General features: G+C 38.6%; 2 protein-coding genes across 4 annotated transcripts in view; both read right to left on the bottom strand.

The window, feature by feature from the left end:
• LOC128257478 (four and a half LIM domains protein 2) overlaps positions 1-16,178 on the bottom strand; it is a 61,132-nt gene that overhangs the window by 39,378 nt on the left and 5,576 nt on the right. For all 3 annotated transcript variants that reach the window (XM_052988500.1, XM_052988498.1, XM_052988501.1), the window contains exon 3: positions 2,262-2,347. In XM_052988500.1, the coding sequence (XP_052844460.1) occupies positions 2,262-2,347 (86 nt within the window). The remainder of the gene's footprint in view (positions 1-2,261; positions 2,348-16,178) is intronic.
• Positions 7,049-9,167, bottom strand: LOC128257480 (serine/arginine repetitive matrix protein 1). The gene has a single exon (XM_052988510.1). It carries the CDS (start codon positions 8,979-8,981, stop codon positions 7,329-7,331), a length of 1,653 nt encoding a protein of 550 aa, XP_052844470.1. The 5' UTR covers positions 8,982-9,167; the 3' UTR covers positions 7,049-7,328.

Raw genomic sequence — 16,178 nt, 5'->3', positions numbered from 1 at the left:
ACAAACACGAGCTCAAGACAGATCGTCATTCGGTCATTTCGTCAGTGGGTCAATTCGTCAGTCAGTCAGTCGGTCAGTCAGTGTCGGACTTTATTGCTCAAGCGCAAGCCCTACCAAATAAATAAGAGACATCAAAAAATTGCACGCGTCGCTTGAAAACTTGAACTTGAGCTGAACCCGGCCAATTGATGTTGCAACCACGGCGCAATCGTCAATCCCCAAACTTATATCGCAATCAATTCAATCTCAATCTCCAGGGCGGTCAAACAAATGGGCGGTGAGCCCTTGGATATATACATATACAAGTACATATCTAGAAAATCAAGTCAAGGTCTTTAATTGCCAACTAATTGACACTGCAGCGTAGTGAAATCGTAAAGCAGCGATGCGAAGGTTTTTTATGGAGAATAACGAGGGTTTAATGCACCCGTTTAAACATGAAAATGATAATTTACTTGGTTTATTATCACCTTAAGCTGAGACTTATAATTAAAGCTTAAATAACAATTATTTGCTATCATGACTTTCTACTTAAAATAATGTCTATTATTTAATAGCTCAATGCTTAACCAATTAGAATCTTATGAATATAATGCTATCTACCGTATTGACATATTATTTTTCCAACTTAATTTTTTTCTCAAAATATATGCCACATTTCTTCCAGTGCCTTTTTGCCACCCAATAAATTGTGTTCTCATGATCTATGTTATCATCAAATGAATATAATAAACATGCCCATTAAAAATTACCTACGTTTTATTTGAAAATAGGAATTTTCCAAATATCTTTTTTATAGTTCTTGTGTTCAGTATTTGTGTGCAAGTTAGTTAGTGAGCATTTTAATTTACTACCCTAAATAAAATTCTCATAAAAGCATAAATCCCAAAGCCAAAGCAGATATTTTAGTCGCTTTTAAGAAATAATACTTTTTAATGCCGCAAGCAAACAAATTCAATCAGGCGAAATTTAAGTAATTGTAGAAATGTGGACGAGAAAATCATGTTGAATAAGGAATACTCTGTCCAATATACATTGATTCTCTTCCAATTTGTAAGCTTTTTAAAATATTTTAAACTATGTAAAAAAGAACTGGATCATCAAAAAGTCGATTAATAATATTTAATTATATTTCAATTAAGAAGACTTTACTTCTTAAGCAGTTATTTATTTCGATACCTTTCCCTTCGGAAGTGTATCACGTATACGCCCCGTAAATCATCAAATGAAATTGGCGCGCGGCCAGCATCAAAATGAAAACACAAATAGAAAACACAACCGCAGTTAGACAAAGGAGACGACGGACAGACAGACAAACAGTCGGACATTCGGTTCAGTTCACAAATTAATGGCGTAATTTTAAATGCTTTTTGCGGTCGAACGCAGAAGCAGAGGAAAATGTTTAGTGTTTTGTCGAGTGTTTCCCGATTTGCATAAATGGAGAATTATAAAATGCAGCACATAATTGCATAATTTAGGCTACTTAAATATAACTCATTTCAAATGGGGTATTATTTGGCATTTGCAAATAACAATAACAATAGTGATAAATAGTGAAAATAATCGGAGGGGCAAATATTTATTTGGTTCTCGGCCACAAGGCGGGCAATAAATTAAAGTTGCGGCCAGTCGTTATCCACTGCACATTGCACCGATGTCATCGATGCTCTATATATATATTCCATTGAGGGGATATAGAGGCGCTGCCAAATCGCCTTCGCCACTGACTTGTGGTTTTCGTTTATTTTCTACCAAGATATTGTTGCTGCTGTTGTTGGCTTTTTCCTGATTCCCTGCTGCTCGAGAGGAGGTTTCTTTGTTTTTGGCACCGCTGACGCATAATTTATTTATCGAGATAGACTAATTCTGAGCCCACACAGGAAAACGATCTAAAAATGTTGAATTTAAATCATTCCAAGTTAATTTGTTGCGGTATTTCATTAAAACAGATCGCTGATATTGGTATTGCTTATTTAGGGTGTGGGTAATTATTTTTTTACTAGACTTTGTTTATTTAATAATAGCAGTTTTAATTTTGGAATATAGAATAAGACGCTCCATCTAGCGGCTATACTCTAGTACTACACCAAAAGGAAAAGCTTTTTGAGAAAGCTTTACAGTAAGGGCTTAAATGTTGGCACAGCTCTAAACTTGTACCAAAGTTCGCTATAATATAAATATTTTTAATATCTATGCTATTGTTCTTTGATCTTTGGTAATTTTTATTTTCCAATAGTGATTTGAAGCATTAACTGCCTTACCTCCAATCGTGAGCTGCAAAGCCTGGACAATCTGATTTACATTGCTCGCAGCGAACTCCATCTTCAACCTCTCGTATAATGGCACCCTGGAAAATAGTTAAATATAAATAGTAAGTTAAAAATTGACAACCAAAATTAAACATAACAAAAATAAAGTAAATTAAAAAAAAATTTAAATAGAAATATTCTTTTCTTCTTAACAAAAAAGGTAATAAACATTTAAATGCTTAAACTTAATTCTCGATTCAAATGAATTTTATTATTATGAAAATTATCGAAAACATCACAATTGATTAAAGTTTGTTTTTATCAAAACTGCCAATTATAAAAATGGAACAATCTGAACAGCAGCACATAAACCTATTTTTCGAGTCCTTGTCACAAGAAAAGCAACTACTTTTATTTACAATTAAAACGAAGAATCGCTTTAAAGTACAAAGGAAAAAAAACTAATTCAAATGCAATAAGATAATTATGACGTTTTACTTTCCAAGTCCATTATTCCGCGGGCAACAACTGCAAGCATTACCTACTGGCAAAAACTCCCCCTTTTTAATACATTTAAAAACCATGTTAAAATTGCAAATAAAAAACAGGGCGCCCAGACAAAACCGATTTACGATGGTACAACTTAATTTGCGCTCTGCTCATTTACGCGCCATTGCGCCAAACAATTCCATGTACTTCTGGCCATATCTAAAATGGCCGGACTACGGATGCAAATGGCTGCCTGGTAGCCAAAGAAAACGGAGGCACAACACCCCATGCCACATGGCGAAAGTCAAGCCTAAACGAGGGGGAAATAGGGTATGGGTATGAATATGGTTGTGGCAGTTGCAGTTGCTGCCGTGGATTGGATGTTGCAGTTACCGCCATGGATGTTGCACTTGTTCCAAAAATACACGCTGAGCCAAGCCAACAAATAAAACCGAGGGAGCAAAACACAGATATCGCACTTGGCACGCTTCCATTTTTGGGCAACTTGCCTTTGTCTCTGTGCCGCTTTGCGAGGACTGCACTAAAAATTGTTTTGCTTCTTTTCCGGCCGGCTATGTGGAATCCCTAACGCTTGCCAATAAACACGAAACTTGACTTTTCATAGCTTTGACCCAGGACATTAATATTCAGGATGGCCGGCGATGCCCTCAGTGCACTCGGCTTGGTTTTTATTACACACATATTTCAAAGATATATTACATTTATGGGTGCTTTTGTAACAATGGGAAAAGGAAGTCATATCGGCCTTCTAAAATATATATTCGCAAACAGTAGCACCTAAAGTGATCTTCTTTTCCAGTTTAATAAAAATATCGGTTTTGATTTGTACAAAATATTTAAAAATTATTATCAGAAAACACACAGAAAACCAAATAAACTATATTTTAGAAGAATTTATAATGCATAAAGCAATAAATTGGACTTAACTCATTTTTTAGGTTTCTGAATTTGTCATGATCACTCATAACATGTAACGTTTTTATACAAATAAGATTCGCCTTAAAATCAAATTTTCCCAAGTTGGTCAACATTGAGGCATTATCCACAAGTTTAAGTATCTAATATTCGGGTAGCAAAAAAACGTCAATTTTTGCAGGATTTATTTTTTGAACAGGGCAGCCATTTGGGTGCCATCGAATCCGTCGCAGCGATAATTGTGACACGTCGCTGGCCAAAAATCGATGCTGACCCAGTTCAAAGCGGCGGAATAAAATGCCGGAGAGACAATGACAGGGGGATAAGGACGGACGAGTTCGAATACAAGTACGAGGGCACGACAGACAGGGCAAACATTTGCGCCTGACGCGCGGATATTATTGGCATTAAGTTGCAACTTGGCCCGCTGTTGGGCAAATGTTTGATTTCCACTTAGGCGGGTCGCCGCTTTGTCTTCCGCTTTGTCTTTCCGACTTTGATGGTTCCTTTTTTTTTTTCTCTGTTCAAAGATTAATGTGTCTCCAATTAAACGAATGGGCATGTCAATAAATCCATCCATGATGGCGAAAGTTTCACAAACCGCTGTGGCTGTAATTTGATATTAAACACATTTCACCCAATCGGATTTAATGTAATGCTTAGATTATCATCCAATTTGTATTCCTCCTCCAATTTCTCATCTGAATCCATGATGTCATGTGCCATCTTGCCAACTGTGAACCAATTTCATTTTAATTATCATAATCTCTAGCATAAATAAACATGAGCTGAGTTCGTTTCGCGATATGAGAAAAATTATGCTGCAATTGCCTTCTTTGGCTCCCGGGTCTAGTCAAATTTAGCGCAGACAAATCTTGCTCTAATGGTGGCCAGTCCAGTTCTGCCTTAACCCACTCAGTTATGGGGACTCCCACTCGGTGTTAAGATTCTGGCACAACCGAGCGAAATTTATAGCAAAATATCGAAAAAATATACATATCTGAATAAAAGTTTGTTCAGCCACTACATTTTCAAACAATGACGCTATGCCACCGGCTGTTGACTGTTTGTCTGCATTTAAATTAGAGTAACACAATCTACATTTCGACTAAAAAGTACCTCGTATTTTAAAGAAGTTAGTTAAGTCAGTTAAAAGGTGGTACTTGTAAAGTTGTTGGTTTAAAGTTTCTTAAAGGACATGTTCTAAAAAAACCCGAGCACATATATATTTACTTTTGATAAATTTTATTTTATTTGTTATTTTAAAAATAATCTTTCATACGCAGTGTTCACCAATTTTGTTGACATAAATGTCTTTAAATTATTTTGTCATATTACTATAAAGCCATCAGTAAAAACTTACGCCTTCCTAATAAAAAAAATTGTATTTGTAATTTTTTTATGTTTAAAGAGATTTTGGTTAACTAAATAAACTCTGACTTGTATTATTTGCTTCCATATACAAAATATATATAAATACTTTGTTAAACAAAACCATTAAGACAATTCTGATACTTTGCAGTTTTGTTTTTAATTTTTACATGTTTTTCCCAGTTATCACCTTTTTTATGGCAAAACAATCCAATCCAACCCTGACTAAAAAAAAACGAGGGTATTAAAATCCGTAGGTCGTCGTCTCAGTTGGCGGCAAAAACAGAAAAAAAGCAAAAACCGGTCTTCAGTTACTTGGAAATGAATCTATGCGTAGTATAAAAAAACACACTCTCGTATCTTATAAAGCGCAAGCAACAGAACAGTAAGTGTTTGTTTATTGCAAAACACAACCCAAATAAAAAAGAGAGACCCGAAAAAAACCGACACACTTAAGTAAAGTACCGAAAATACAGCTAAAATTAGCAAATTCACAGACGGAACAAGGGAAGTTTCTGGGGAACCTCCGACCCAACGATCACGAATTAGCCCCATGCTGTTTACTGGCAATGATGATGACGATTCAAACTCTGATTCCAACCTGTTTCGTAGACCCACGCAAAATAGCGCCCAGATCCCAGCCATATAGGCAAGGTTAATCTGCGTATTAGCTTACATTGCAAACTTAGTGATTTTCACACTCTAGTTCACATTAACGCAACAGAAAATCTGGCCACACAAACTGTGCGTCGCCAACTGCGACTAATGTAGTTCAAGATCATGCGTAAAGTTGAGCAAACACTAAGGCTGTGTAGTTGCACTGACCAAAGAAGTCTCCACGATCTTGCCTCGTAAAGAGTTTTTGGCCTGAGACGAGTCTTTTGTTGGCCTCGTTGCTGCCAGATTAGAAAGTGAAATGTGCGGAGAGTTAAGCCAAAGTTAGACTAGGGCAATGATCCACTAATTAGCGGACAGCCAAAAGACGGATGCGGGCAGCGAAATCAGAGTTAATGTGGTAGCCATTTCATAGAATCAGCATCACGAAAAAAACCCCGAATATCAATATATAAGATGACATAAATAAGGGGGGTATTAAAATAAAAGATTCTAATGTATTTTGTCATCTGAGTTATATGTACTATTGCGTACTTGAGACAAGTTAAGTAAAAGTAAAGCTAAAAGAACAGACGTTGTTTACTTAGTGACAAGCGCAAGAAATTTGTCGTGTCATCAAAACAATCTATATTTAGAAGGCGTAGGTTTCTTGTTAAGTAGTTAATGTGATTGTGCTTTTAGTTAAGTATTTTTACAAATAACAATAATACTATAATATTGTTTCTAAAAAACTAAATTCGAAGAGAAAGAATTAACAAATTTCTATTGTGCTGCATGCCTTAAGTAATCTTCTTGAGAAGCGCATAGAAAGGCTATTAACATGCAAAACATTCCCTGAAAAGTCTAGAAATTGTAAACTGATTTTTTCTAAGTTAATATGGGTAGAATCTTTTTAACCTGTTCTATCTACGATGTGAACCTCTTGAAAAGCGCATAGAACGACAGTTGACATCACCACTGCCTTGCGTTTTGGCTTGGGGCAAGACAATTTATTCCATAATTTGCGTGCGGGTACGAATACATTTTTTCCAAACCAAATATGGCCAAAAGCTCATCAGCTGCTTTCTAACTAGACATTTTCCGCACCCTCCCCATCAGACCGACCGATTGAGTGACCATATTTAATGCTTGTCACGTAACTTACGCTCGCTCATTTTCATGCACAGTTAGTCATACGGACTCATATATCCATCCGTTGAACTAACTACATTTTTTAGAGCACACATAAAGCATCTAACAAGTTCGGGGTACTCTTTTCGGGGGCAACTCAAAACTGACAATTAACACTCTATACTAGAAGTACCGAGTGCTTTTTCGGGTTCGCTGAAGCCATTAAAATGTACGAAATTCCCCCCGGGGTCTGACATTTTGCATTATCTGTTGTCGTTTTTTTTTTATTATTTACTTAACAATAATTTTACGTACAAAAAATTCACAACACACGATACGAACTGTATGGATACATAAATCATTTATTTGCCCATTATCGATGGGCAAAAACAGCGTTCGCTAAGCTGCGCTCCCAGCTCTGATAATGACGCAATATCATCGACTTTGTCACTTTGGAAAGAACTGCTATATATGAGAGCCACACTCATTCTTGATTCTCCACTCTCCATTTGCGATATAGCTTATGATGTGTGTATACATTCGGTTAACGCCTACCGCCTACCGCCAGGGCATTTTGATCGGCGATCGATTGCGACGTGGCACGGGGGCGGCAATGTGGGCGGTGGTGTTGGTGGTGGCACGAGTCATCGGTGGTTCGCGACGCCCCAAATAGATAGTGGGAATGCCGGTGGAAGATGCAGATGCCCGGGGCATGGGCTTAACAGGTGCATTGTAGTGGCCGCCAAAGTAGGTCGTTGGCTGCGGTCGACTCTGGGGCTTGCTGCCATACAGCTGGACCCTTGTGGGTGCCCTTCCTCGGGTTGGCGGCGTCACTGACTTGCTCTGTTCCGAGCCTATGTGCACCAGGGTGCGACCACCCTTTTGCTGCTGCTGGAGGTGAGGGTTTTGCTGGTAAGGCTTAGGCTGGGGGTTTTGCTGCTGCTTAAAGTGATAGCTAAAGTGACTGTTCTGCTGCTGCTGCTGCTGCTGACCCACACTTAACCTAGTGGGTGACCCTGGCTGGCGGTACCACCGGGAACTCTGACCTTGGCTTGGACTGGAACTCCGCAAGCTTGTGCTTCTGTTGGCCAGCAGTCTTTGGGCATAGTACTCTGTGGTGGGCATCGGCTTAGCCACGCCCACAGGCACCAGTCTACCCGGTGAGTGTGGCGATATGGAGTTCTTGATCTCGATGCGTATGGAGGGGGCAGGTGGGGGCGCCGGCGAGGGTGACATGTGACGCACTGAGGGCTGGGCCACCCGGAAAGTCTCGTTCCGTTTCACTGGCGAACGGGTGGCCGAACGGGAGGGACGATCCCGCAGCGGGGAACGCGACTGGGGACGGTAGTTGTCGTTGTCGAAGACCAGAAAGTCCGGACGATTCTCCTTGGACTCGCGACGTTCCAAGGGTTTTGTGGACGCGGCCGGGGCGGGAACTTCCACAAACCAGGCGGGATTGTGGGGGGTCTCCTTCTGCTGCTGCAGCAGGCGATCTCTGAAGGATTTCCTAAAGCTATTCAGCGTCACTGTCTTGTACTTCTCACGCTCGTCCTCCTCCCGCTGCTGATCCTCCAGAAGATCGTCGTTCGAGTGGGTCTTCAACTGCTCCAGCTGCTCTCGCAAATGTGTGGGTGTTTTGCTCTTCCGATAGGTGGATGAATCAAAGCTACCACTGGAATTGGAACCAATGCTGGCCTGTCGATGGATACCCGTGGATTCACCCGATTGCAGATTCCTCAAATTGGAGTGCTGTTCGTACAGGAAGTTAAAGGGATCCGACTGGGCATCGTAGTCCTGCAGACGATCGGCTCCATCGCTGCGCCACTTGTAGTAGGTGTTTGTGGCCGTGTCACTGGGATGGTGCTCATAGTTGGCCACTTCCTCGGGTGATGGGGTCTTCTTGCGCTTGGTGAAGGTGCTGAACTTGCTAAAGACCTTCGACTTCTTGGACTTCTTCTCCAGCGTGGAGGTGTTCGATGGAGGACCCGCCTCCTCTTCGGAATTGGGGAGAATGAATGTGTCACCGCGCTGCAAAGTCGAGCTGGTGGTGGAGTCCCGGCGGCTGGCAATGCCCACGGAACCCACGCCACTGATCACGCTGGCTGGACGAGATCCGGAGCGGACCGGCGTGGTGTCGCGGGAGGAGGAGCGGGAGCTCTTGGCCCGTGACGACGAGGATAGGGAGGAGCGTATGTTGCGGAAAAACGACATCTCTCTCTCTCTCTCTCTCTAAGTGATTTCGAATCTGAAATCTTAAATCTCGAGTCTCGAATCTCGGATCTTGGCTAATTAACCTTGGCTAGCGGCGGCGGGCCAAAACTCACGATCCACGATCGCTGATCCACGAACCGACGCTTTCAACTGCCGCTGAGCAACTGAGCTGGGCAACTTCAGTTATTACGCGGATCACTAGAATTTCTGCGGCTCTTACCCTCTCGCTTGCCGTCTCTTTCAGAAAAACTGCTGCCGTCTCTCTCACCGAGTGCTTCGACATTCGACTTTGCTCGTTTCGTTTGTTTTGACCAATTTAGCGTATTAACTTCATCATCGCGTTCCACACGCTTTGAGCCGCTTGCTTGTATTATGTGTACTACGGCTATATGTGTTCATCGCCGGCTGACTGCGTGGGCGGCGTAACAGCCGCACACACATGCACAGGTATTATGTAAATTAGCCCTTTTCCAGACAGAGCCGGGCCAAAACGTTTCTTTCGTAATTTATGCATCGGAAATCGCTCTAATTAGCCACCGCGAGCGGGCATCAACAGCTCATTTAACAAATTAGCGTTTACAGCGGCATGCAAACATCACCACAATAAATAGAACTTAACTATGATTCAAGATTCGATGACGAGATACCCCGTATAAATTGTCCATAGTATGGACTCCAGTCCATACAAATTTAGAAATCTATTTGGTATTATTGAACAAAAAAAGAAGAGAGTTCAACTTTATAGATCTGTATAAACTTAATTCTTCTTTTGATGATGTAGGTTGTGTTCATTGAGATTTATGGTCTATTATTGTAATAAATTATGTTATACATTTTAATAATACCTTTTTCACAGATCAGGTGTAAAAAAACATCCTATTATCCTAATTTATTTTCATTACAATTTTTTGTATAACATATAAATTAGTTTTATACATATCTATGTTCATATTAGATTTTTTCATTTATAATTTGTTACGTTACTTGGTAGAAAAATGTGCTATTAAAAAGTATGCTACATTTGCTATTTTTAGCATGCCAAAGCCTGGTTACGCCGCTTCCCTTCAATCCCCGGTTTCCATACTTTTAAAATTAATTTTTATTCCTTTTTCTACTCAAGGTTCATCGACTTTTTATAGCTGTCCATTATTTCAAAATCTCAGGAAATATTTAAGTGGAAATACTGCTTATGTAGATCCCAAACTTATATGGATTTCAATCAGTTTGTTTACCCCTCGTGTAGCAAAATCTGTACCCGCCTTATATGCCCCATTTGGTGATTTTTCCCAACTACCGGGTGTCAAGTCGACAATAGACAATAGACGCAACAAAGTGACACCTGAGTTCAGGTGTTTGGGCGCTGCTTTGTCTGAAGAGGTGAGCGTTCTACGAGCAGATTTGATTTGACGGAGCTGATCAAACGCGAATACGATGACGATGATGATGGTGATGACGATGACGCTGACGAAAACGGTGACCAGACATTGTCTCTTTGTTTGCGCCTAATGAGCGGCTCTGAGGAGATCGAGTGTCGTGTGTGTGGGGTTTTTAACCATATTTTTCGCTTTTTGGTGGCATTTTAATTCGTTTCGCTTCCGATTTCTCACTTTATGCGAGTCATTAGATTGTATCGGAGTTTCTGTGAATCGCGAGTGCTGTTGATTGAAGTTTAATGCAGCGCGGAACAAGTTCGCAGCAGCTGGCCGACAAATAAAACATGCATATTTTAAGCACTTAATGAGTGCCCAACTGTTTTCACGTGTGTAAACGAAGTACAGGGAATTTAAGTACACAAGCCACTGCAGTTCAGCAGTCCCAGTTGGCTCGTAAATCAGTTGCTAAATTATTTGCTTGTTTTCCAAATTTAATCTTCTTTAATTTGGCATTCAGGTTTTCGGTTACACAATTGCCTACTTTTGGGCTCAACTCATGGCACTGTGCAGCTGCTGCCTGAAAGTAGGCAATGAACCAGAAGGCTGGCACTTGCCTCAAATTCACACATGTGCATAAGTGTGCGTTTTAAAGTGGGTTAATCTGACAACATATAAATCAAATAATAAAACGTATTGAATTATTATCTGGGCAATTATAAAATTATTTATTGGATTTTGTGAATGGTATTAGGTATGTTTAATTATTGAAAATGGTCAACAAATCATTAAACTCATTTAGAGATTATGTAACTTAAAATGTTTAAAGGTGAGACTAACATACACATTTATTTAAATTTTAAGTTAATTTTAATTTATTTAGAAAAGATTTGGCACATATCAAAAATACATTAAATGTTTTTTCATAAACACAAAAATTAAAATTAAAAAAAAAAGATCTAACAAAAGTTTGCTTATATTTCCACACATTTGCAAAAACAAAAAAGTTATTTCCTGAACAACTCACGGATAAATGTTACACAAATCAGAACCATCCTCATCGTTCAGTATTTAAACTAAATAAATAAATTACACACCACTCACTCACTGCCTAATTATTATTGTATTCCTATTTTCTATGCAAAGTAATTTAAACATTTTTTCCCGCCTTCAACTCTATTATTTTATTCGATTGTAAAAACGCCATGGAAATGTGCACGTTTCGCGCAGCAAATACTGTTGACTGTTAATACAAACATACGGTTGGACTGCGGCAATCTAAAATCACAGCGGGACGTTGGAGAATTGGGGGGGGGGGCTAAAAAAACGTTTGGGGGGGGGGAAAGTTCACGCCATTTGCAGAATCATGAGCCAGCATCTTCCGTACATAAACACTGCTCACCCAGCAAAAGCAGACGAAGTTGTGGCAACCGCACTCGCAGGCGAGAGAATAAAGGAACAGAAGACTCTTGCCACATGCCACATACATCCGTGGTTGCCAAATTGGTTACCACCACCCGCTTCAGCTTCTGGCCCTGAAGAAATATGGCTGCGCCAAAATGTTTATTGTAAAAAGATTAATAAAATATGTATAAACGAAGACTGGCAAGGGAAACAAATCGAAATTTCAATGAATACTAAATTCGAAAGTTATGTTACTCATACAACCCGTTGCCTGCGCAAAAGATTATGAATTAATCATTAAAAATATGATTCTTAGGGGATGGATTTACATTTAATAAACGCATGATTCTAAGCATAAACATCAAAAGAATTATATTTTTGGCTTGAGGTAGGCTCTCGAAACACCAAAAAGAAAGGGAAAGAAAAATTTAATAATAAACTTAAAACATTTTTAATATTTATTGCTCGTGTGCGAAATAAATCACTTGAAGAGCCACATCATCGGAGCTTAGTAAAGAAAACCAAATGATTAATCATAAGGTCAATTCCCAGTAGTTTGAGTTGTTTATAAAACCGCTTAAATGCTTTTAAAGAATAAACATTTTATGATTTTCATTGCTCAATCGTAGGAGATGAATAGGCGTTTTAATCAGAAAATAAAAAATATTTTTGACTGATGGAGATTAAAATATATGCAGGCATTTGATAGTTATGCTCCAGTACCAGGATTTAAAAATAATTTTTGTAGTCACTTGTTTCGTTCATTCTTATAATTTTTATTTTATATTTAATATTTATATAATTTAATATTATATTAAATTTATTATGGTTTACTTTATAACGATTAACAGTCATTGTTATCTTGTTATTATTAAACAAATTTATACATATGTGTTATTTTTTTTAAGGTTAATTTTGTGTTTTAAAAATTCGTAATATTTACAGTTTGTATCAGAGTCACAAAATTAAATTATATTGTGACCCTAAGATACAACTAAGTATTTATTTGCCCCATAATGTTCAATGGCCGCTAGAAAAATGCATTGTGTGCAGAGTATCAAATACCGACATCCATATCTGTGTCGGTATATGACCTACCATATAACATTTATCAGCTATTAAGTCATGCACAATCGCAGATATATACGCGTACACAGACAGCTGTGGGGATCCAATGCCAGCGACAATAATATTAGACAAAATAAAAAGCTAGCAGGGTAAAAGCCACAAATAAGCCAAATTATGAGTGGGTGTTGAAATTGAAAATTGTGAATTGCGGATTGTATATTGTTAATGCTATTGCCTGGCGGTTATTGTGTATTTATGTGCACATTTAGCACAATTAAAAATTAACACACACAGGGGGGCGTTTCCAATACCATAAAGATTTAGATGCGAAGTTGGAGAGCCGATCGGGGCAATATAAACGAAACGAAACGATGCAGAAATCAAACAAAACGACGCCTTGGTCAAAATGCCGGCTCTTAAGGAAGTGGGCGAGCGTGTTTTTACAGTTATAGAGCACACACAGCTGCTCCAATCCAATGCCTACCTATCTTGGCCACTTAAGCAAGGGGGCTTGGGATTTGGGGAGGGGGTTTCCCTGGCGTCAACAGAAACAACAAGCGCACACACCGAAAAAATTCAAATATATTCTATGCTCTGCTAAAAAATTTTATGACAAAATTATTTAACTTATGTTAAATAAACTCATAGCAATGTTTGAACAAATTTATTTTCGATTCTTTTTAGTGACACAAAGTAATCTAATTTAAATTAAATATATTTTGACAGATACTTAAACAATTATAAAACTGTGTTCATAATCTTGTAGGACCATATGATAGTGGTTAATTTAATTTTATTTTTTGACATTCAGAAACAACTATGAGAACTTTAATTAAAGCTACCACAATAGAAAGCACATAATTTTTTTCAGTGGAGTAAACGTGACCGGTTGCCGGCAGGCAATGTACAACAACAAGAGACCGCGACTCAAGAAACAGCCTGGAGAAGAAAAGAGGAAGAAAAATAGACCATCAACACGAGTACGAGTACGAGTACGAGTATGAGTACACGGTCCATCCAATACTCACATGCGATACCTTACATTTAGGCACACACATAAGCGCTGCTTGAATGCCACCACATACAAAATGTACAGATGTGGTCACAAAAATGGGAATATCTATAAGTTTTCACTGTAAGTATTCACCTTCAAAGTCTTTGGATATATTTATCCAGGGAAAAATTTTACTAGAATTCAGTAATGATGATCTTTTTGTCGAAACTTTATTAATATTAATCAAAGGTTATTATAATGGTAAATAAACAAATTTAGCAAACAGTTACCTCTGGATAATTTTATTTTAACCAGTAACTTAAGTTTTATTTTGGAAAGTCCAATTAGTATAACATTTTAAATTTTGATGTCATCATTGTACTAAAAATGCGACCTCTTCTGTAAGTAATACATAAATAGGTGCCAAGTGGAGGCACGCATGGCGCGAGCTTTGCAAAACTCTCCGCCAGCTATGTTGAAGGGGTTTTGGTGGTGGTACGGCTTCAGGACTGTTTTATTTGAAATTTTTTGGAGAAAGGCCACATGGCTACACGAAGACATGGAAAAGGCCGAAACGGCGACTGCAGTGGCATTTTTTGGGGGATGAGGAGGAATTTTGGCTAGTGCCAAATGCAAAACGATGACGTAGGGCTTTATTTTGGAGCATTGAATGCAGAAGAAGGAGGTTTACTTAACTCAGTTATTCGAGCATAAAACAATAAAGAGCTGGAAAAACAGAGAACCCGTTTCGCCTTCATTGTTATCTGTGGAACGTGTCTTTGGCAGCTTAAATCTTTAATAACCGAATGCAAATGTTTTGTTCTGAAATTCCTATACTCTGCAATTGTTTGAAGAAAAGCTAATTTTTAAGTTCTTAGCAAACCATTAATAAATACACTACAGAAGACGAATCCAATTTTAAATCGAAAATATTTTTTCATGCAAAGAGAAAAGTTTTCTTCCTTTGAATTAAAATAATTGAAATGTAAGACAAAAAACTTAAACAAACCCAAGGCTATCATAAAAACGTTTGCCAAAAGAAATAATTCTATTAATAGAAATGACTTGGTTTCGTATTTGCATATATAATTCAACAAAAACCCATTAATTTATTTTTATATCATTTAAATTAGGTTTTTTGTACTCATTTGATAAGCGCTTCCTGGCATACGCTCTTTAATTAACTTTTTAAGTTGGAAAGGGAACAAAACATCAACAATATAAATAAAAAAAACCCCTTGCTTTGGAAGATTCACTTTAATTGAAGGGGCTCAATTTCCGATCGGCGTGTTTTGGCCCCGATGACGTCACTAGGCTCAAAGCCAACACAAATATTGACTTTAAGCTTAAGATTTGTTGACGAGATTTGAAGGGCAATGCCGGCTTCGTTGCTCTGTCTCCAACCAATTTATATTCAAAACGCTCAAACTGGATTTTCGGCGGGGTGTGAAATGTTGACTGGTGCGAATGATTAGCAAAAATTAAAGCTAAACAAGCTGACAAAAAAATATCTACCAAAATTTATCTAATGCAAATTGGGGTTACCGCTGTTCAGAGCCGAAAAGAGAATCCAGAAAAGATCACACAGCCAAAGGCATTAACCATTAAAGCAATTTAAATAAAACGCCAGTAGTTAAGCCAAAATTTATGTCGAGAGTATATTTGAATGAAATATGTCTAAAAATAGGCGAAACGAGCCGAGCGTAAACTTTTCTGTGTTAATAACATTTTCGCCAGCTGTTCCAAAATAAACGAATTAAAGTCCAAATCAATTAAATTAATAATAACAAAATGAAATGTGCGACAAAGGCCGACACGCCCAGGCGCCCGAAAAATGATGAAGATAAACAGAAACAGGAGGAGCAGGAAAACCAGGAGGTGGATGTGGATGTGGATGTGGATGGCGATGATACCATTCCACCACCTCCTGGCAGATGGAGAGCCCCGAAAAAGCGATAGCGTGCCGGTATTCCATTGCGCAAACACCGCCATGTGATATCACAGGGCCACCTGGCCAGCCCACTGCCCAGCCCAACTCAGCCCATGCCCATGCCCATGCCAATGCCTATGCCTCCTCGAGTTTGGAAAGGTGTGCAAGATGATATCCTACACCCACACCCACACCCAAAACCCTGTAACATCCCCCAGTTACCGTTCACTCTGTGAAACTACAAGTTTGCTCAAGCCAATAGCACATTCTTAACTTAATATCATTAATTTAAATGTAATAGAGGTTCATATTGCATACTTAAGTTTTCTGCCATATCCTTCTTTATATCAGCATTAATTTGCCATATTCCTTGTATCTATTCTTATGAAGTAAAATATTACTACATTTGGTTAAGCTGTTTAATTTGAATA

The sequence above is a fragment of the Drosophila gunungcola genome, assembly GCF_025200985.1.
Source record: "Drosophila gunungcola strain Sukarami chromosome 3L unlocalized genomic scaffold, Dgunungcola_SK_2 000002F, whole genome shotgun sequence".
NCBI lineage: Eukaryota > Metazoa > Arthropoda > Insecta > Diptera > Drosophilidae > Drosophila > Drosophila gunungcola.
The sequence above is the reverse complement of the archived record's forward strand: the minus strand, read 5'-3'. Positions and strand labels throughout refer to the sequence as shown.